Below are 21477 nucleotides of genomic sequence, written 5' to 3'. Positions count from 1 at the left end.
TTTACTATTCCTTAATTACTTGAAGGAGTAGTTTGCAAAAACTGCATCTGTAAAATTTGAAAGGTTGTCTCTCTTGGGGATGTGTATTCAAGGCCAAAATATTAAAATAACTTTTTTTTTTTTTTTTTTGTGCTTACAGAAATACAGGTGTTTGTAACTATTGCCCTAGCAAGTATAGTGAATAAGCATATAATTTTCAAACTGGGAAATCACCAGTATGTGACTGTACTTTTCAGTCCACTTTTCCTTTCTTTTAGTAACTGATAATTCTGGCTGATAATTCTAGAAATAGTGATTTCTCTTCTTCAAAATTTGTTTCATGGTCATACTTGATTTATTGAAGTCTCTGAAGATGGCACAAATTTTTTAATCTGTCAGTGCAAAATAGAGAACTACAGGCATACGAATTCAACTATGGTAGTGTTAGCAAGAATACTTGAATAGAGTTATTTTTAGTAGAATGGTGGACTTCTATTTGGGGGTTGTCATGAAAGCTCTAAGCAGCTGAGTTAAGTAGCTATTGGGAGCAGGCATTTAGAGAAAACCAAGAGGAAAAAAAAAAAAAGATAAGGTAGTTCATATTTATCTAAGGGATTAATGAGTGCACTGTATGATTATAACCGCTTTTTTCCCTTGCAGTACACCTTGCCAGTGTTGTTGGACACAGCTGTACAGATTCTTCGAGGGAAGGGCAGTATTCCTTTCTCTATGCTCCAGACACTGTTGAAGCTCATAGTCCTAATGTTCAGTACGCTGCTGCTTGTAGTTGTCAGAGTCCAGGTTATCCAATCTCAACTTCCGGTGTTTACAAGGTAATAGTAAAGTGTCACTTATTTACAGAAACTGATAAATAAGGTGTGGTTTAATGAGGTCTGAATGAAATGGGGAAAATACATCAACTTAAATGTTTATTAACGTATTTTAATATTGGTAAGCAATGACTGTACAATATTACATTGTTTGTGAAATTGATATATGATATATTTCAGTACCTGTTGACAAGAATGTTCAAAATATTGAGGTATCTGGGGAGACATTAATTTTTAAAAATTTACAGTTGTTAGTTCATCTTAGTAATTCAGAAATGAAAAGTTTTATTACTAAGTATTTTTTTTATTTGCTATATGCTTGAACCTTGGCTGAACACTCCAATACTCTTCCTCTTCTACATAAAAATATATTTTTGTTTTAGGTGTGTACAATGCAGAAAGCATGTTTGACTTCAGATACAATGCTTGAAGATAAGTGTATATGAATAATGTTAGAACTGAAAAACTGTAATTTATCTTAGATGTGTGTGAGCACTGTAGACATACAAGGATCTAATATATGCCCTGAAAAATGAGATGAACTATTAAAAACATGAACAAAGACCACTGAACCCAACTTTAGGTGTAAATCATTCTGTTTCTCTTTTGCTTTAGGTTTGATAACCCAGCTGCTGTTAGTCCATCCCCAGCAAGACAGCTGACTTTCAACTACCTCCTCCCTGTAAATGCATGGCTTCTTCTCAACCCCTCAGAATTATGCTGTGACTGGACAATGGGAACTATTCCTCTTGTGGAGTCTTTATTAGATGTTAGAAATGTTGCCACTCTCACGTTCTTTTGCTTTCTGGGATCTTTGATTGTCTTCAGTCTCCGATATCCTGGGGATTCCTCCAAGACTGTATTGATGGTATGAATGATGCATTGTTTTTGTCGTTTTTTTAAGAGTGTAAGTGGCTTGGGTTGTTTGGTCACACGTCTAATCTGATGTGACCTGGAGATACTGCATGTATCTCCTTTTGGACTAGAATGAACACATAAAAGAGGAAAATTGTTGTAGCAACAAAACTGTTAAATTGCAATTAAATATGTGACTCCATCAGGGCTGAGATGGAGAAGAATAGACAAGAGATGAGAATAAATATGCCCCCTGTTGTGTATTTGCAAACTGTACTACAGCCTTTCTCAGGTATTCAGAATTCAATTAGCAAATGGGGCTTTTCAGTAGAACTTAAATGTTTTAAGGGTCAGAATGCATTTCCATCCTGCAAACTGTCTACCTTATTTAAATGTTGGTAGTCAGTAGTATTTAGCAAGTGACTTGATTTTCTTTCTCATAGGTATGGAAGAAAAGGATGTTTTGGCAGCTAGGAATATAAGTTTTCCTCTTTTGTCTTTGTTCTTTTAACAAAGGCACTTTTATGTGGTCTTTTTCATATTCTAAGGAAAAGCTAATTTATCAACCTGTAAGGTCAGTTCCTATTTTTCAGTATTACATGACCTTAAAACTGAACTGGAGTAACAAGAAAGAATGTTTTGGAGGAAATTAAAGATCAAATGAGCTAGTATTTTTTCACCCATACTCAGTCATATTTTTGATTGCTCCCATTGCAAATTTTTCACAAGATTAATGATTACTTGATAACCATGGTTGTTATTAAATCAGTGGTGCAATTATTTGTACAGCAAACCTGCACGCATAAATCTTAGTCTGCTTCAGAATAATGTACTTTGTAAATATCTGACTTGGCCAAAAAATGTTTTGGATGGGTGGGAATATTTATGCACCATTTAAGACTAAGGATTTCTTTGTTAATCAGCTGGCAAACTTTGATTCACTTCAAAGAGACCTAACATTATAGTTCTAGCTCATATGGTTCTTCTTGTCACTGGAGTGAGGCAATTTGTTTCACTAGTAAATCCATGAAAATTATTTGTAGTATTGCTGATGAAGCCTCTTGTCCTGAATTTGGAAACTCTCTAGGAAGGAAATAAACTTAGCTTATTGATATAAGATATAAAATATGACATACCTAGAAAAAAATGTTATAGCTTTACAGCACTTAGAAGATGTAAAGGAGTAGCTTAATCTTTCTTATATAAGCTGAAACAATTTTTGTCTAGTGCACTGATAGCAGTAGAAATGTGTGTGGGGAGTGGTCCAGTTTTTTTCATAGGACAGCTCGTGAACTTCAAGGCTCTTTATTTCCCTACATTTCTGTTTGCTCCCTACCCAGTACAGCTCAGAAGAGGAAAGGGTTAATGGCATTGTCAGCAGCCATTGCTGTAAGTCAGTTTTAGGGTGCTTTTTTTATGTTTGCTTTTATTATTCCAAGTGTTTTTTATACGAAGGATCTTCTGAGGTCATTCACTCCAGTACACGAGCCTCACTGTCACTTAATACAGTATAATCCTTGTTTAATGAAAGTTGTTTTTCTTTAATATCTACCTATGTTGTGCATATAACCTTCAGGATGATGCTGATTTTTTTCAGGCATAATTTTTAAGTGCCTAGAAGCTAATTTTTTACGAAATGAGAATGCAATATTTTATATTAAAAATTAATTGTTGTGTGCTATAATGTGCAATAACACTGTAGGCCAAAGCCTATTTCTGCCTTCCAGTAAGCCATTAACAGCCTGATGTAGACTGGATAGTCTGCCAAGGGAGGGAGGGGTAGAGAATAATATATTTCTGATGGCTTCTCAGTCTGACTTACTAGAGAAATTGTAGTACTGTCTTTCAAATGAAGAAAGTGAATATTTTTTTAGTGATACCCGTTTACACAGACTATGGCGATGTTCCAGGAAACTGTGTTGAATTACTAATTTTAAAAAAACTTTTTTTCACGCTTGGTTCTCAGTTCTGCCAATAAAAGCCCGAGTTTGTGCTGGTCAAAATAAACTACTACACTGGCAGGTATGAATTCTATGTGCTATCCATATGGATGCCACATGGTATTAGTATAATTGTGGCTTCATCACATTTGTTACCATGATTGACTACACTGATGTTTCACACTCTAATGAGTGTCACTCCAATGGAGTAATAAAGGGCTTTGTAAAGAGCTTCTGCCATTACAAATCTTTAGCATGTTTTGCCTCTTCCACTAGCTCTATGAGACCCTGAGGTGTCATACTGAAGCCTGTTCTAAGGGAAAAATCTCAAATTACTTTTGTTTATAAGATCAGAAAAGGTACAACTTTAGACCTGCTGCAGAATTAAAGATGTTTATTTACACTTTGCAAAAAAAAAATGCAGAAGAGAGGGATCCAAAATGCAAAAGAAAAAGGAGGTCACAAGTCTGAACATGTCTTTCTGTACTTGCTGATGTGAATATGCATTTGGTGCTGTACTGCTTGAGCGACAAGACAGAAGAGATTCCTTCTCCCACTTCCTCAAGTGCCAGTGGACATTTCACAGTTCTCCCCAAGTACAGTCTCAAAGGATGAACTCGTTACTGGGAGATGCAAAAGCTGAAGGACTCATTTTCAGTCAGTTTTCATCTGTTTGATACCAGTCATCTACAGGAAAAATAACTCTGGTAAGTGGGTACATAGTGTTACGTTTTGTCTTATTTTAGTTTTTGCCACAGGTTCTAAAATTGGCTTTTCAAAATAACAGAACTGAGAGAAGACAAAACAGATAAATTGGTTTGGTTTTGTGTGTCTGTTTTTTTGTTACTGTTGTTTTTTGGTTTTGTTTTTTACCAACTGCCTATTAAACTAACAAAAAGTGGGACTGTATTATAAAATGGAACATGTGCTTTGACAGGTTGATGTCATTATGCTGCTTGAAGTAATCAATTGTTCTTACATTATTAAAGGACATGCCCTAGAAACAATGTATAAGCAGTTAAATTATCTTATATTTTCTATTTACTTTATCCCTGTAAAGAGATAACTTGAATGTCAGACTAAGTGACCATTGTAAGTAGGTTACACTATACATACTGAAAAATGTTGAGTACAGAGCATAGTACTGATGTAGAATTACTTGGGTGGCTTTTCAGTAGGTTTCAGAATCAAGCTATGATCATGGCCCTTGTTTGTTCATGGAATTTCTTGGGTATAGACATTACTTTGTCTGTCGAAATTTAATAAAAGCTCTTTAGGTTTTTTTGGTATTTGCTGAGTGTCTGAAACAAGGGTGCTTTACCTCCTGCCTTACCTGATAAGGCAGCACTCCATGCTACTCAGCTGAAAATTGTGGTGGCTTGTTATTTTGCAAATGTCAGGAACAGAGAGGTGCTCTTAGGTTTCTTGGTGTAAGTTTCTAACACTTTTAAGTACTTCTAAATTTAACAATATTTATTTTTCTACTCCCTGTGCTTACAACTCACTCGGGCTTTAAAATGTTTCCTTGTGAACTTTTGACTGGTTACTTAGCAGTTCAGATGCTTTTCATAGTTTATGATCCTATTTTAGAGTTTTATCATATGCTTTTCTTCTTCCAGCATACTTTAATGGTTTCTGCCTTTTTTTTTTTTTTTCAGTTGCCTTGATCTCAGGGTATTTTTTGAATGAAGCCTCTGCATCTACTGAAAGACTGTGATAAAAAGGAGTAAATGAACAGAAGAGATTGCATTTTTACCTGCACTAGGACTTTGAATCTATTGCCCAGAAAATTGTATTTGAAGAACAGTGTACCAAGGATCTAAAGAGAAGTTTGTCAAAAAACGTTGTGTAACGTTGGTCATCAGAGGAATTGCACAGACCAGAACACACAAAAACCTTTATCAGATGCCTAGATTATAAGTGCTCTGTGGAGACCAAGCACTAGCTGTATCAAGTACAGAATCCGTTCTACTCAAGCCCATTGGAAAGAATTGGCTTTGACTATACATATGTCAACCTCATGGGGATGTGGGACCAATGTCCTTACTATATTAAAAAAAACAAAACAAACTGCATTTTTTGAGCAGTAATGTGAACTATTTTTTTTTAATCTTAAGAGGTGACTTCTTCAAATTGGTTTATCGAAAGATTTCATAAAATAATTCATTCAAGCCTGTGTAGAAGCCTAACATACATTTCAAAGCTAGATACTGTTTATTCACATTGCAGTGAAAACATTTGCAAAACAGCACGTTATTTGCTAAAGCATACTTTGAACATGCTTCTGTACATTTGCTTTTGAACTCAAAAATGTGTTTGGCTGTGAGAGTGAAATACAGAATGATACACTCACTTCCCATAATCCACCCCCAAAAGTATGAAGGCATTTGCTATAACTAAATTAAAAAAACTGTTACAGAGCACTGACTTGGGAAGAGTGTGATGAATCCTGCATTTCTAAGTGGATTACAAAAATCTATATAGAGTTCCATGTTAAGGCTTTTACAGATTCATAGGTGCTCTATAAGGAGCACATACTGTAAAATGTTAAGGAGAAAGAGGAATGTGAAATGGCAATAAATTAAATTTTGTCCCCAAGTAATCCACATATTCTCTATATTGTGCTCATGTTTTCTTCAAGTTGCAATTATGTGTTTATTCTCATGTAGCTTAATGAATTGCTGTGGATCAGCTGAGCCATGTTAATGATCCATGTGCCTACTCTTGGCCCCTTGAAACAGGAGCTATAAAACCTTGACATTTTAAATCAGTGTTGCATTTTCATATGGGAACTGTTAGATTGATTTTCAAACTGGATATGTTAACTATTTTAGCATGGAAAAGGCAGTTAAAGTTACACTTAAATTAGACAGAAGGTGACACCCAGTTTCACTGACAATTTCTAGATAATTCCTCTTTATTCAAAGAAACATTCAGTTTCTGTAGGGATTTTGTTTTTTGTAACATGGACCCAGATATTTGAAAATAATTATTTGAGTCTTCACCTACCAGCGACTGTAAAACTGCTGTTTTACAGTCACCCAGAACTTAAAGCAAATCATCAATTCCACTTCCATTGCAGCAGATGGATTTCTGTCTTATAATAAACACACCTTTTGTTACAATGTCTGTGACCAACCTAAGAGCTGCAATGATGCAGTTCTTACATTCATTGTCATTTTAGATATTCGAGGGTGCCTTTAGTGTAGTATATAAACACTGATGTTTATTCAGTGGTTGATCCTGATTTTTATGTTATTTCTTCACATTTTTTTCAGAAAATAAAAAGTGACTTTATTGTATTGTAAAACAAACCCACAAAACAAACCTGCTTTATATGTCATATGAGCTGGTATAATTTTTTAATTGCTATAGTGTCCAAGGTTCTCAGACTAGCATGTTTTTGTATGTGGAACTCTTATTAAAATGTTTTGAATTTGATCATAGTTTTTTGTTGTACAGCTGCTATTTTTTGTAGTATAGAAAAGCAAATATACTTGTATGCCCTTAAGAAAGGAATAGTGTCATTTGAATGTTAAAACTTGGTCTCAATGTAAAACAGGTCTTAATGTTTAAAAGAAAAAAAATCTCAAATATCTGCTATGTATATCTGTTTTTCTGGGATTTTTCACGTTTTTTTTCTTGAGTACAGTTTGTTACTGTGTAATGTTGATTACTAATTCATTTGCATTTCTCTTGTAGGCTCTCTGCTTAATAGTGCTGCCATTCATTCCTGCATCAAACCTCTTTTTTCCTGTTGGATTTGTAGTTGCAGAACGAGTGTTGTATGTTCCTAGCATGGGATTCTGCATTTTAGTAGCACATGGGTGGAAGAAATTATCAAATAAAAGGTAAGATAGTGTTACCTGTGACTGGTTTAACTTGTCTCTCTTAATTTTATAAAAGATAACCATATTTATAACTGGAAGCTTTCCCAGCAGAGCTTTTAGGTGTATGAATTTATTACATTATAGCTCTTCTAGAATCATAGAGTAGCTTCTGTTGGAAGGGACTTACAAACGTCATCTAGTCCAACCCCCTGCAATGAGCAGGGACATCTTCAACTGGATCAGGTTGCTCAGAGCCCCATCCAACCTGGCCTTGGATGTTGGGGCATCTACCACCTCTCTGGACAACCTGTTCCAGGATTTTACCACCTTCATTGTAAAAAAATTTCTTCCTTATGTCTAGCCTGAATCTCCCCTCTTTTAGTTTAAAACCCCTTATCACAACCCCTTGTCACAACAGGCTCTGCTAAAAGGTCTGTCCCCATCTTTCTTATAGGCCCCTTTTAATAACTGGAAGACCCCCAATAAGGTCTCACCAGAGCCTTCTCTTCTCCAAGCTGAACAACCACAACTCTCTCAGACTGTCCTCACAGCAGAGGTGTTCCAGCCCTCTGAATATTTTTGTAGCCTCCTTTGGCCCTCTCCCACAGGTCCGTCTCTTTCCTGTACTGAGGGCTCCAGAGCTGGATTCAGTACCCCAGGTGGGGTCTCACCAGAGCAGAGTAGAGGGGCAGAATCACAAATATTTTCTGTTGAACTTCCAGACATTTTTAAGGATTAGGCAAAAAAATTTCTTGGCCAGATTTGATTTGTACTTTATTCAAAGGTGATTACTGACTGAAGTTTATATAATGCATGTATATTAGTCTACAGCATATTAAAATATCTCTTACTGATTAAATTTTCAGATATGCTGTGCTAGGAACAGACATCAGTGCCATTTAGTATTTCTTAAACTAAAGATTTTTTTGGATAACAATTTCTCCTTAGGAAATTCTGCTCTGAGAGCACGTTTTGCATGCACCTTTGTTTTTTCTGCTATCTTCTACATTGATCTGCACATACCTCCCTTTGACCTGGATGCTTTACCCTTTTTACCCCAGTGCCATCCTAATGCAACTTCAGACAAACAGTAAGGCAGCAATTCCCAATTTTTGTTGTCTGCTATGATTAGAGTTGAAGTCTTGTAGTATAACTTATGCTAACTGGTGCTGTGAAAGCTGACAGAAATTAGTGGTACCTCGTGGGAGTGAGGAGAAAGTATTATCACAAATCCCACTATGAGGCAGTAAAAATAGAAGTGATGTGAAAGAAAGGAAGGAACCAGGAGAGAATGGATGGGGAAAAATTAGACAGCAGTGTCATTTACTACAGAAATATTGGGAATCAGCACTCTAAAAAGTTTGAGAGAGGGAAGGCTCCTTGCTTTACAAATCTGTGGAAAGAAAAAACTTCCTCATAAGGCTGATGGGAATATACTTTACTGATACGCAAGTTCTCAGCAGTTGCTTTGCTAATGTTTTAGAATTTCTCTCTTAACACTACTGTTCTACTTTTTATTTTTTAGTATTTTTTTTTGAAACAAAGCATAGTTGTCTAAGTCTGCACAGCTTTTTGCATGTCTTAAAAATGGAGGAAAAAAAGCCCTTTCAGATTAATGCATAAGTCAAGTATAAGAAATAGCTGGCCATGGTGAACAGCTATATGTCTGCTCAAGAATGAGATTCTTAAAAACAAAATGATATTTGTAATTGTAGGAAGGCTACTGGGTGTTTAACATGTTTTTTCATAGTTGAGCTAGAATTCAGAGACCAAATGACCAGCATGTCAAAGTGAATTATTTCACATCTGTTGTAGTTAAACTTAAGAAAAATAAACTGCATGAAATGTAAAAGTTTGTTTCTGACAACCTTTTCTCAGAGAGTGACCTCTGCCACAATTTGCAATTTCAAAATTACTACAAAGACTCATGACCTTTCTCCTCTCTAGATATTACAGTAACACTAGGATTTCATTTGCTTGTGGGAGATTAGGCAGTCTCCACAGCAGCCCTCTCTATTTAGATGTGTTCTACAGGGTGGGAAATATTGGTGATATGTGCAGTAGAGAATTTGTGTGGAATTGTCTGATAGGAAACAAAAACGTGGGTTTACATTTTAGTTGCTTTTTTCATTTTTTTAACATTTTGTACAGTGTTTTGAAGAACCTCACTGTTTGACATCATGATCATGTTTATTGCCTTAAATTACAGATAAGGTCTAACAGAAGTATAGTTTTCCTGTATTTTTTGTTTACATTCTATTATGTGGATTGCATTTGTTATTATTAAATGAATTGTGTAATGATAACAAAAAAAAACGGGTAAATAACAAAGTGAACTTGAAATTGGACATTATTTCCTTTCAAATTTTGGAGTGTGTCATTTGATGATGAGGCAATTAAATTGGAGTATACCATACACAAATATCTTCCTCAGTTTATTTTCCTCCTAGCAAATGAGATACTTATTCTAGTATAAATTAAAATTGTTTATATGCTCATAACAAATCTTTGTTTTATTTAATAGCGTACTAAGAAAAATTTCTTGGTTTTGTTTGGCTGTGGTACTGTTCACTCATGCCTTAAAAACACTGCACAGAAACTGGGACTGGGAGTCAGAGTACACATTGTTTATGTCAGCTTTAAAGGTACTGTGTTCTATTTGAGAATGAAAATAGTATCTTTGTCTTGCTTTTCTTAAAAAGCTGCACTAGAGCATGATAAAAATGGAGAGAAATGATGCTTGTTTAGCCACTTTTATTTCTACATTGACAGTATTAATATCTATTTAGTTGCTTTTGAGAATCCTTTAATAAAAGCAGTGATGCACACATGGGAATTCATGTGCAAGAAATAGATGATAATTTTTTCTTTTGTTAAAGCTGTTGAATGTATTCTCTTATCTGCGTGAAAGCACAATATGTTTCATTACAACAATCTACAGAAAGTTTGATGCATAGAATAATTTATTTAATGTGCATATAGCATGATAGGGTAGTTTGCGCAACATCCCATAACAATGATAATGAATTTTAAAATGTTTGGTATTTCTAGGAGCAAGTAACTAAAATAAATGGATGCTGAGCAACAAGTCCAGTGTAATCATTCTGTATAGAGTGTTTTGTTACTCTTAGAGCAGCTTGATTAAATGTCATTAGCTGTATATTTTTACATCTTTAAGACATAGTTAAAAGAAAAGCAGTTGTTATGTAATTTCAGCTTAATACTGTATGCATTGGCATCTTTTTCTGGTTTTAGGTAAATAAGAACAACGCAAAACTGTGGAACAATGTGGGGCATGCATTAGAAAATGAAAAGAATTTTGAAAGAGCTCTGCAGTTCTTCATACAAGCTACACAAGTGCAACCAGGTAAAAGTTTTGACTAGTTGCCATTGCGTGATGTCTCTGCACTCCTGCTATTTCAGTAGCTTAGATTACTTAAAATCTTCTTCTCTTTTCTCCAAGTAAACATCAAACAACGTCATACTCTATGTTAATTGATCTATAGTTTTTAGAAATAAACTAATAAAAAGTCCTCCAGAAAAGTTTTTATCTGTAAGAAGATGCAAAGACTTTCCATTTAAAACTGTTATTTGAATGACATTTGGAATTAAGTTAAACTGTAATTTCCTATGAAACATAATTATTACTTAATTATCTTCTCTAAAACTAGGAAGGTGTATAGAAATCTAGATAGTATCAAAGTGCACATTTACTGTATTTTACATGCTGCTGCAAAAGAAGTTCTAGATAGTACTGGACAACCTTTCCTTTTTCCTTTTAGAAACCTAATAATAACCTTCAATTTATGTGCCTCTACTGTAGCAAGAGATTAAAGACAGATAAGTGGAAGTATGACCTCCATTTTTTTACCGTTTCCCAAGTAACTTCATAATCCATCTTTGATTCGTGATTGAATTATTAGCTTCATAATTAAGATGAAAAATAATATAGAATTGCCTTTTAGTTGTTGGTCTTTATGCAGTACCTGTATGCTATGCTGAAGACATAGGTAGGTGTTTATTTTCATGATACTCAGTGCATTGGAAGTATTTGAAATGTCATTATTTTCTTTTTTAAGATGATATTGGTGCCCACATGAATGTAGGAAGAACTTACAAAAACTTAAACAAAACTAAAGAAGCTGAAGAATCATATATGATTGCTAAATCATTGATGCCACAGGTAATAAGTAGTTTTATTTTATCTACCACCACAGGAGGGAACTCTTTCAGACTTATATTCATGATACAATTCTTGTATTTTTCCTGAAGCTCTGTGTTGATGTACATAAAAGTTGTTAGGGTTTTTTTTTAAACCTATCTATTGAAAGAGTAGGTTGTATACAATCATGGCTGTTAAAAAAGTGCTAATTTGGAACTTCTTTGTTAAAACTATTTGAAGTTACTTTTTACATTGCTGTGTCTTTTTTTTTTTTTTTTTAATTGAGGATATAAAAGAAAGCAGCAGTTAGAATCGTACACCTACAGTTTTTAGTCACACTAGGTTTATTTTCACTTACAGCTAATACATTAATGACTGAGTTTCTGAGCCCTCAAGAGAAGGCTTAAATGCAGCACTGAAGGTAGAAGAAAGTAGTCGCATTAGCAACAAAAAAATTTTTGCCTGAACATACTTTTAAAAACGTGCTTTTTTACCTTTACCATTTGCTAAGTTACGTTTATACCTAGCAAATACTACTTATTCTAGCTCTTTTTGAAGAAACAAGAGGAATATTTTGGAGAACTTAAAGAAGTTAACAAAAGCTGTGGGTAAAATGAGACTGACAACAAAGATCTGCAGTCTCTTTGGTAGAAGTATGACATTAAAATGTTTGTGCTGTGAAACAGTATGAAGATTCTAGACAGATGAAATATAAACAGTACAACAGTTGCACTGTCAGCACTTTCATCTTTCACAACTACTTTTTACCCGCTGTATCAGTGACTGGTAAAAATCTTATTTACACTTACTTTAGGCTGGAGGGTTAAATAAGGGAATGAAAATGTCTGATAGAATGTCAGTTCAGGCTTTTGGAAATACTCTTTGCCTGAATGGGAGAAGTTTTGCAGGGTCTGATCGGTTTCTAATAGCTACCTGCTTAAACCCAGTTAGGTAGTAACAGAGCTTAATTAACTCATATGTTAAATATTATATCAAAGCCATCTATGTCTTCATAGAATTAAAGAAGAAAATATATTGTTTAGATCTTGGTATGATTTTCTGGGAAAAAATAATGGCTATTTGTAATTGTTAAGAGCCAGCACACTGATGTCCCGTGATACCCTAAAACAAATGTAATAGAAAAGATTGATTATCTTCCACATTTTGACTTAACCTGTGTTTGGTACATGGATTCTTTTTGACAGATCATTCCAGGTAAAAAGTATGCAGCAAGAGTTGCTCCTAACCATCTGAATGTTTATATCAATCTTGCAAACTTAATACGAGCGAATGAATCTCGCCTTGAAGAAGCAGATCAATTATATCGACAAGCAATTAGTATGAGGCCAGATTTCAAGCAAGCTTACATCAGCAGGTATCTTTTCTAGTTTTAGAGACACATTCTTGAATAAAGATTTAGTTATTTGCAGTGCTATGAGCCGTATTCACTTTATACAATTGAATTAGCTGCTGGACTTGATTCATTTCCCAATGAGATCATCAAGATTTGGATCAATAATCAATTATTCATTACAAGCCCTGTTCTTTTAAATTCTTGCTTCAAATGATGTGTTCCCACATAGACTGTGTATTTAAACGTTGTACAGCAAGATGCTTCCATTAGATTTCTTGATGAATCTCAAACTCAAATTTCTAATCTCCTAGTTCAGGTTTGAATTATAAAGCTGACTATAAAGTCAGAGTCATGGAGCTTGTTTTATCCTTTTTTTGTTAAAAGTGGTCCAGAAAATGCAGGACTTAACTAAAAACCACATAAATGGCAGCTAAATAGATAAGAGTAATTTGGCTGTGGGTGTTAGACTTCTGTTCACTATTCTGTTAGTTGTGATTCCCATTGGGACTTAGGGAGTTGCAAAGATGCCTGAACTATAGCTCTTGCAGTGTAGTTACAGAGATGCCATCAGGCTGATCACTTACTATTTTGGTTTTTGTTCTGCATGTGCATTTGTTGTATACAGACTTTCGAGAGCTGAAGGCCTTGGGAATGGGATGTAAAGAAGGTCCTATATTGTTTTATGTTTAAAACAAACAAGCAAGAAATAACGAGGAAGGCAAACTTTTAAAAAAACTCATCAATTATTTTCATATTAGTATAAATAAAAGTTGAAGGCTAAATCTGATTCTTTGACAGGGGAGAATTACTTTTAAAAATGAACAAACCTCTGAAAGCTAAGGAAGCTTATCTTAGAGCTCTAGAATTAGACAGAACCAATGCAGACCTGTGGTACAACTTGGCAATTGTTTACATTGAACTGAAAGATCCAACAGAAGCCCTGAAGAATTTCAACCAAGCCCTGGAACTCAACCCAGCGCATAAACTGGCATTGTTCAACTCAGCACTGCTAATGCAGGAATCTGGTATGTTAGTTGTCACTTATATAAATATTGTGTATTTGCATTTATATGATCCATACTATTTAATTTTTTTTAATGAGCTGTTTTATTTTTGGAAATCAGAAGTTCATAGCATCATCAAAGAAGAAACTGTTTTTTGTAATAGTCAGCTTTGTAATTTGTTGGTACTGTGTGGAATTTGTGCAAAGTGTACATATGTCTTACCTGATCAGCATCTTAAATACAAGTGCTATTTTACAAGGTAACATCTTATACATATAAAGAACAGTGTTACACAAATACCTTCAAAATCGTGCCTATATAATCTTAAAAAATTGTGTTTAGTAAAATATGTGTAATATCTATATTTTGCATTGATATTGGTTTATTTCATTTTTCATTGGCTAAAAATATAGCTGACTTCTGTGGGCTTCAAATCTAACCCTAGGAAATGTGAATGTTCCCATAGGTTCCTCTGTAATAGTGCTAATTAGTATGAATGAAGTCAGATTTTCATGGGTTTAGTTTTTTTCTTATGTATAGCTTCTAGCTGTATGGGTAAGTGTAAGCCTTTTGTGAATTCAGGCTGTTGGTAAGAGTATTTGGCAAGTGACTAATAAGGTTTATTTCCCTTTTGTTGCAATGGTAAACTACCCCTAAGAAGGAGATAATACAGAGTTGATTTGAGCTGATGCAGATGGACTGCTCTCCATCTCACTCACATTGTAAGTTAGGTAGTACAAGAAATGCCTTGTTTCTTGCCTGTAGAACCACAAGAAGCTTCAAACAAGCAGAAGCATTAGCTATCTAGTATTCAATTATTCATACTGGAAGGTGCAGCACTGTTTCAGGAGGTGAAAGAAGGCAGTTAAAATCAGCTCCTTGCTCCTCCATCCTTCAATAAGTCTGTGCCTGAAATTCCTTACTAAAATACGTTCATTGGAGTGACCGTATTCAGAAAAATAGCAGAGACTATAAGCTAGTCTAGCTAATCCTGGTATTATCAGGTAAGATTATTTTACTATACCTTTTTCAAACTTTAATGCAAATTAAAATATGGAAGTGTTAGATTTTATTGTTTTGGTGTTAGAAGATATTTTAGCCTGGCTATGTCTGAAGTCACTCTCTGTGATCTGTCTTTAGCCTCTTTCAATCTATCTTTAATAAAATGAGATCTTCGACTCCAAGTTTGCTTCTGTAAGAACTGGTTTGTCAGAACTGATGTCTTCTCTGCAATCCGGTTGGTCAACCACACATGAAAATAACTTCTCTTAAACTTGTAGAGATACTTTTTCTATTTTTTATACCAAATCTAAATATAATTCAACATATAATAGAATAATGATGCTGACTTTTGCTTACAAGTCAACTGTAAGTATTTTCATTCTCTAAAAAAGGTAGATGTCATTTACTTTTGCTGTTACAAAGCAATGATAAAAAAGCAGCATTTTAAATCCTTTCCATTTTACAGTTGTGTTAAAGATGTTACATTTTAATTTGTATAGAAATTAGCATTTTACAAGCCTGGTCTAAAAATCCATCAGATTAAATCTAGAATTAAATTCATTTTCTGTCGTTTAGGTGATGCTCGGCTTCGGCCTGAAGCTAAACAAAGACTGTTACATTATGTGAAAGAAGAACCACAGGACGCAAATGGGTACTTCAATTTGGGTATGCTGGCAATGGATGACAAAAAAGACACAGAAGCAGAGGCATGGATGAAAAAAGCCATAAGGTTACAACCAAACTTCCGAAGTGCTTTGTTCAATTTGGCACTGCTTTATTCTCAGACAGCAAAAGAATTGATGGCTTTGCCTGTCCTGGAAGATCTACTGAGATACTACCCTGATCATACCAAAGGTCTGATTTTGAAGGGAGATATCCTTATGAACCAAAAGAAGGATATTGCTGGAGCAAAAATGTGCTTTGAAAAAATTTTGGAACTGGATCCCAACAATGTACAAGGAAAACATAATCTTTGCGTGGTTTACTTTGAAGAGCGAGACTTAATAAAAGCGGAAAAATGTTTGGTTGAAACACTAGCACTGGCACCTCATGAAGAGTATATTCAGCGTCATCTAAACATAGTTAGAAGTAAAATTGCATCACTCAGTGCTACAGAACAGTCATCACTTCCAGCAGATGGGACTGCAACTGCAGCTGCAGAAGAAAAAAAAAATTCATTTCAAAATTTGAAAGAAGTAAAAAATGAGCAGAAAATCACCCAAACAACAGTTGATAACAATAAAGGGCACTCAAAAAATAAGAAACGAACAGAGAAAAACAATATAGGCAAAGAGACTCCCAAAAAATCTACAAAAGAAATCAAAGACATTGAGAAAAAGAGAGTTGCTGCTTTGAAGAGACTGGAAGAGATTGAACGTATATTAAATGGTGAATAGTCTTTATCATGTCACAATAGAACAAGGGAAGAGTACTATTTTTAATTAATTTTAATTGTTTAATATGTGATCCAACTGAAAAGTGGTCTCAGTGATTTGAAGATAGAAATAATGTTGACCGCATATCACTTAACAAGCATCAAAAGGCATAGCAATGATTTATGTGAGAAAACTGCAACTTTTAAATATGGGAGGGGGGGTGGGAATCAAAGGATAAAGGGTTGAGAATAATCTTAAATGCAGAAGCCTAATAGTGAGATAAAAACACTTATAAAAATTATTGGTAGTCAGGGATATTCAGTAACGCTACTTTCAAAGGTTCAGTGTAAGAACTGAGTGGAGAATTAATGGGATAAGACAGACACTGCTGCTTTCCCCCATATAAATCTGTTTGTGTTAACGTTACCTTCATTTCAGTTTACACATCACCAGTTTAAATCTTTCTGGGCCGTTGCTGTACATGAAAAAGAGTTTTTCTTTGCATGATTTGTTTCTAGAACTTAAGCAAAAGTCATTCAAAATGCCACTGGTTGTACTATAGGAGGATGCAACAACACACTAAAATTTTCAGTTGCATTCTAAATATGGAATGATATAACCACCTTTTAATTGTTCTTTACTTACAATGCTAATGTTTTGTACTGTTTTACCTGATAGAAATCTTCTGGTGCTCTTAAGATCTTTAGACTATGCTTTTACTTTTAAAGGAAATGTGTGTTTTTCTTCAACTGTCAATCATGTTTGTTTTTTAAAAAATATATTAAAAAGGGTGGTTTTCTCACTTTTTCCCCAGTTCATTGAATGCTGATAAATGCACTTTTGGTAAAGTAACCAGTATGCTATGCAGTAGTCTTTGTTGACCTTGTATCAATGGCTGTGGATTGACTCCTTGATGTAGTAAATTCTTCCTTGGTCATAGCAAACTGGCTTTACTATTTCTGTCCTTGGAACAGTGTTTCTGTTCTCATGACTTGTTACAACACTAATATAAGCAATGATTGCTGAAGGGCAATGTGATAATAATTAAGCCACTGAATTTAGCAATGTTTAACACATGGAAATGTAGATAGTATCCTTCCAAATACTAAGTTCTGTTGTTTTGATACTTTGTCATGGGTGTGTGGTTTTTATTAAATATTTGACTACTAAAATATTCCCATTTACACTTTTCCATTCATGCATAATTTTGATTTTTTACATGAAATTAAAATCTTTGCAATTTCAGTGTTGCTTTTATCCTTGTGCAATGCATATTTTTTTGTTTAAATATACTACCGATTACCTAAACCCGTTGTTTTCCTTAATTATGAGAAAGAAAAGAAGTGTAAGAGCTGAGTTCAGTAATAATTTCATTAATCATTAAATCTAACTCTTACTCCTCATGTTTTGTCTTATTTCATGGTGTAGAAGTATTCCTTAGGAATTCTACTGTTTAAACTTAATCCTTTCTGTAGCTGCCTGGGACAGTAATCCAGCTGCAAGATGTAATATTTATCTCTGTGGGAGGGTTTTTAAATTGTTGAAGGCCTTGCGCAGACTTTTTCTTTGTTATGTATCATTCGTAATGTTACGATAACAATTGCTTGCAGGGTAATAGCGTGTTGCGGGGGGAGTGGGGAGAAGTGTTTTTTAAAACTGTGATTTAAAAGCTGCTGACAGGAGCAGGTATGTGGTGCACAGCAGTTCGTCATAGAGAAGGTCTAAGTGCTGCCTGTAGTGCTGTGTGGGGAAGTGCTCCCAGGAATCTATTGACCACACCTTGAAAATTGCTGTTTTTATCTTGACTGTGAATAACTTGTAGCTAGAATAGCTGGTATGTTGACCTTTATAGAAACACTAACTTGCATATTAAGTCGTCCCTCCAAAACTGTGTTTTACAAAAGAATTAGCCATTGTTCTGGGTGGTACAAAGGAACATTCATTTGAAAATGGAAGGAACTGAGTAGTAAGAAAAGGTACTTTCTCTCTGGTGGAGTGGGCCGGGTTTCTCTTCCCTTTTATGTCAAGAGCTCTCAGAATCCTGTTGCCTCTCTGCTTTTGGTTGGTCTCTAGATTGAAGAGGGGAGGAAAGGCATTCTCAATTTCTGCAGTTGAGCCTCAGTCAAGGGGGAAAAAATGGGGATTTCTAAGGATGGGACAGGCACACTGAAGTAATTTGTAGCCCTCTTCTCATTCAACACAATTGCTATGGCTGCTGAAGAAGCCCAAAGACATGTCTCTTCTGCCTATATACACAAATTGTTCAACCTTACATGTACAGCTGTAATAAGCATATTAAGTGTTATACACATTTGTGCATATAATTTCAGTGCAGACTCATGGATTCATCGGATTAATTTTTGGATCTTTTGCAGGTAAGTATATGCATAAAGAGTTAGAGGTGAATAGGTGCAAATGTAAGGATTAATTAGGTATGCATGCATATAGTTGAGACAACTGGATGCTTATGGGTAGTGCAGCTGCAGAAGGACAACGTGCAATTGTAGGTTAATCTTTGAGTATAGAAATTTTTTTATCTATTTTGCACATTAAATGTCCTAGGACTTCATTTTCTAAGTATTGCAGATATTCTTTATTTTCTAAGTGTTATTCTTTGCATTACAGTTAGAAATGATTTTTCAGATCTGATTTTTTGTTTTCTTTTTTAGTCTCTTGTTTTTTATCAGCTTTGTTAGGGAAATAGGTAAACAGAAACACTTTCCTACAAAAGTGCATGCGCAAAGTGTTGAAGATTAGAGTCACAAAGGATTAGCAGGTCAGAAATTCTTTTCAATGAGCAGTGCAGTTTGTATCTTGATGGGACAGTGCTGGAAGAGAGAAAGTCAAGCTAGGAGTAAACATACAGGAAGATGGCTGTGGATGGAGGGTTTCATACAAGGGAAAGCAAGAAAACACGCAACACATGTGTTGCCAGAGCCTTTAACTGAAGGAAATAGGAAGCTTTAGATTTCTGCTCTGTTGTGGAGACTTACAGAGCTGCACCTTGGTTTGGAACATAACAGCAATTCCAGTATATTTAAAAGGAAAACCACATGCTGAAATCTTAGGTAAAGTGGGTCTCAACTTCAACCTGTGACATAACGCCTGTATGGCTGTAAAACCTACAGGGACTTCTCATCCAGCTTCTCATTCCCCACCGGCTCTCTGGTAAGAAGCAGACGGATCCTTCTACTCCAAAGGGGACAGAGGTTGGTTCTGTGCCCATGGGATGCTGGAGATGCACATATTCCTTGTTTTCCAGGAGAGTATTGTTACCGAGTTCTCCCTAGCTGGATTTAAATTGCTGACAGCACTATGTTTTATTGCTCAGCCTTCATTCACCACACCTAGCAGAGTCATAGGCCTGAGGGAAAGGCAATGTCATGTTTAATGGGACTTCAGAGCAAAGCACTGACCTGCGAGAACTGTCAGTTTTCTGGTAGGGGAGTAAGCACTCTCACAAAGCAAAAGCTGCTGGAACATTTTGGCACTGTTGATGTAGGTTCTCCAGCGCAACATCTCAGCAGCTTTCCCTTCCTCAGCTACTGGGCTTTCCAAGATTAAGGGGCACAAAGAGCAGCTCTTCAGGTGCAGAACTTCAGGTGTCTGCCACTTCATTGGCAGACCAGTTTGTTGCAAGGTCAGGCTGTGCCTTGTAGCAGGACAGCTGCTCACATACCCGCTTCCAGGGTATGGAGCTTTGGGCTGAACTTGGAGGCATTTGTTCCTTCCTGAAGTTTGCTTTGGAAAGACCCAATGAAGATCAGAACAATTCTGGGAAGTTAGCAGCCCGCCCTGGGCTCTTGCAAACTTCGCATCCCACAAATGCACCAAGAAGAGTCCCAGTCTGGGTAAGCGTGTGTGGCTGGGATTTTTCTTGCAGAGACTGTGATCTACCTCTGCCTGGCAAAACGTCTGGAACTACAGCAGAACTTGCTACTCCTGCTAAGTCTTGCTTCAACTACTGCCCTGTAACCAAAATTATGCTTCTCTGACTAGGAATCCTGTGTTGCTTAAAAGTTTGAGAATGGAAAGGCTGGAAGACACGTCTCTCCTTCCACCCGTCCTTCACCTTACTTCCTCTACGCACAGTAACACTCTTCATGTAGTGTTTCAGCTGATCAAGAAGGATCTGTCCTTCATAACTTAGCAAAAGGTAAGAGATTCCTGCCTGGGATCAAAATAACATAGTTTACTATGTTGCATACATTACTATGCTATGTTGGGCTTTTCGTTATTTGTTTCGGCTTGGTCTTTTTTTTTTTTTTTTAATGATCCTAGATAGTTATCACATTATTTTTATAGCATTCAGTGAGTGGTAGTGCAGCTAGTATTCTTTGAAAACTTAAAAGCTGCTTTCTGCAGTCAGATATTTAGTGCCTGTGTGCAAATCAGTGGTCATGCATGTGGGATATATGTCTGGTTTGCAAACAGCCAGAAGAAATTGTATACACAAATCAACAAACAAAAAGCAATGATGATGAAAATGAAACAAAACAAAACACATGGAAACCCAAACCAAAACAAAAACACATCACAACACATTCTGCATAATTATCCTGGGGTGGGAACAACATAATAAGCTGTATAACTTTCTTGGGCTGGGAAACAGTTCCAGGAAAACACACTTAACCTTCCCCAGCACAGTCTCATAATTTCAAAGATTTACAGAAAGAGAATTGGACTTTATAGATACCATATACTCTGAATTAAGGAATTCTGTTTAAAATAAAGTATCAATATGTTAATACACCAGCATAATGCAAATAACTGTTAGCAGCTACATCTCTACCAGAGTAAGAAAAATACTATAGAAAAAAGTGAGTAAAAAGTCCCCGTTCAGCTGGTGGCTTCACTGGTTCTTGCAGAAATGCAAATGTCTTGTTAAATGTCCATACAGAGGCACTAACTATCTTTGCAGGGAGTTTGGAGGTTATGTGCTGGTTTGAGTGAGTTCAGCCTTTTCCAGATGTGAACAGAGAGAGTAATGAAATGCTTGGGTTTGCGGGGCTTTTCATGCCAGGCTACACCTTGGCATTGTGGAGAAATGTATAGAAACTTGCCAACATTCTAGTTACTGGTACGTCAATGTAGCAGACAAATTGTTGTGTTTTTTAGAGTTTTGGGATTTGACGACTTATGAGC

At 35.6% G+C, this 21477-nt stretch overlaps 1 protein-coding gene across 3 annotated transcripts in view; it reads left to right on the top strand.

The window, feature by feature from the left end:
* TMTC3 (transmembrane O-mannosyltransferase targeting cadherins 3) overlaps positions 1–17657 on the top strand; it is a 33885-nt gene extending 16228 nt beyond the window's left edge. For all 3 annotated transcript variants that reach the window (XM_082073042.1, XM_082073041.1, XM_082073043.1), the window contains 9 exons: positions 640–812; positions 1425–1677; positions 7307–7455; positions 9959–10079; positions 10690–10801; positions 11514–11617; positions 12802–12971; positions 13749–13975; positions 15533–17657. In XM_082073042.1, coding sequence (XP_081929168.1) covers positions 640–812; positions 1425–1677; positions 7307–7455; positions 9959–10079; positions 10690–10801; positions 11514–11617; positions 12802–12971; positions 13749–13975; positions 15533–16353 — 2130 coding nt within the window. In that variant the 3' untranslated portion in view covers positions 16354–17657. The remainder of the gene's footprint in view (positions 1–639; positions 813–1424; positions 1678–7306; positions 7456–9958; positions 10080–10689; positions 10802–11513; positions 11618–12801; positions 12972–13748; positions 13976–15532) is intronic.
* Positions 17658–21477: the final 3820 nt, after the last annotated feature.

This window comes from Streptopelia decaocto (assembly GCF_964273445.1).
Source record: "Streptopelia decaocto genome assembly, chromosome: 1".
Lineage (NCBI taxonomy): Eukaryota > Metazoa > Chordata > Aves > Columbiformes > Columbidae > Streptopelia > Streptopelia decaocto.
The sequence above is the reverse complement of the archived record's forward strand: the minus strand, read 5'-3'. Positions and strand labels throughout refer to the sequence as shown.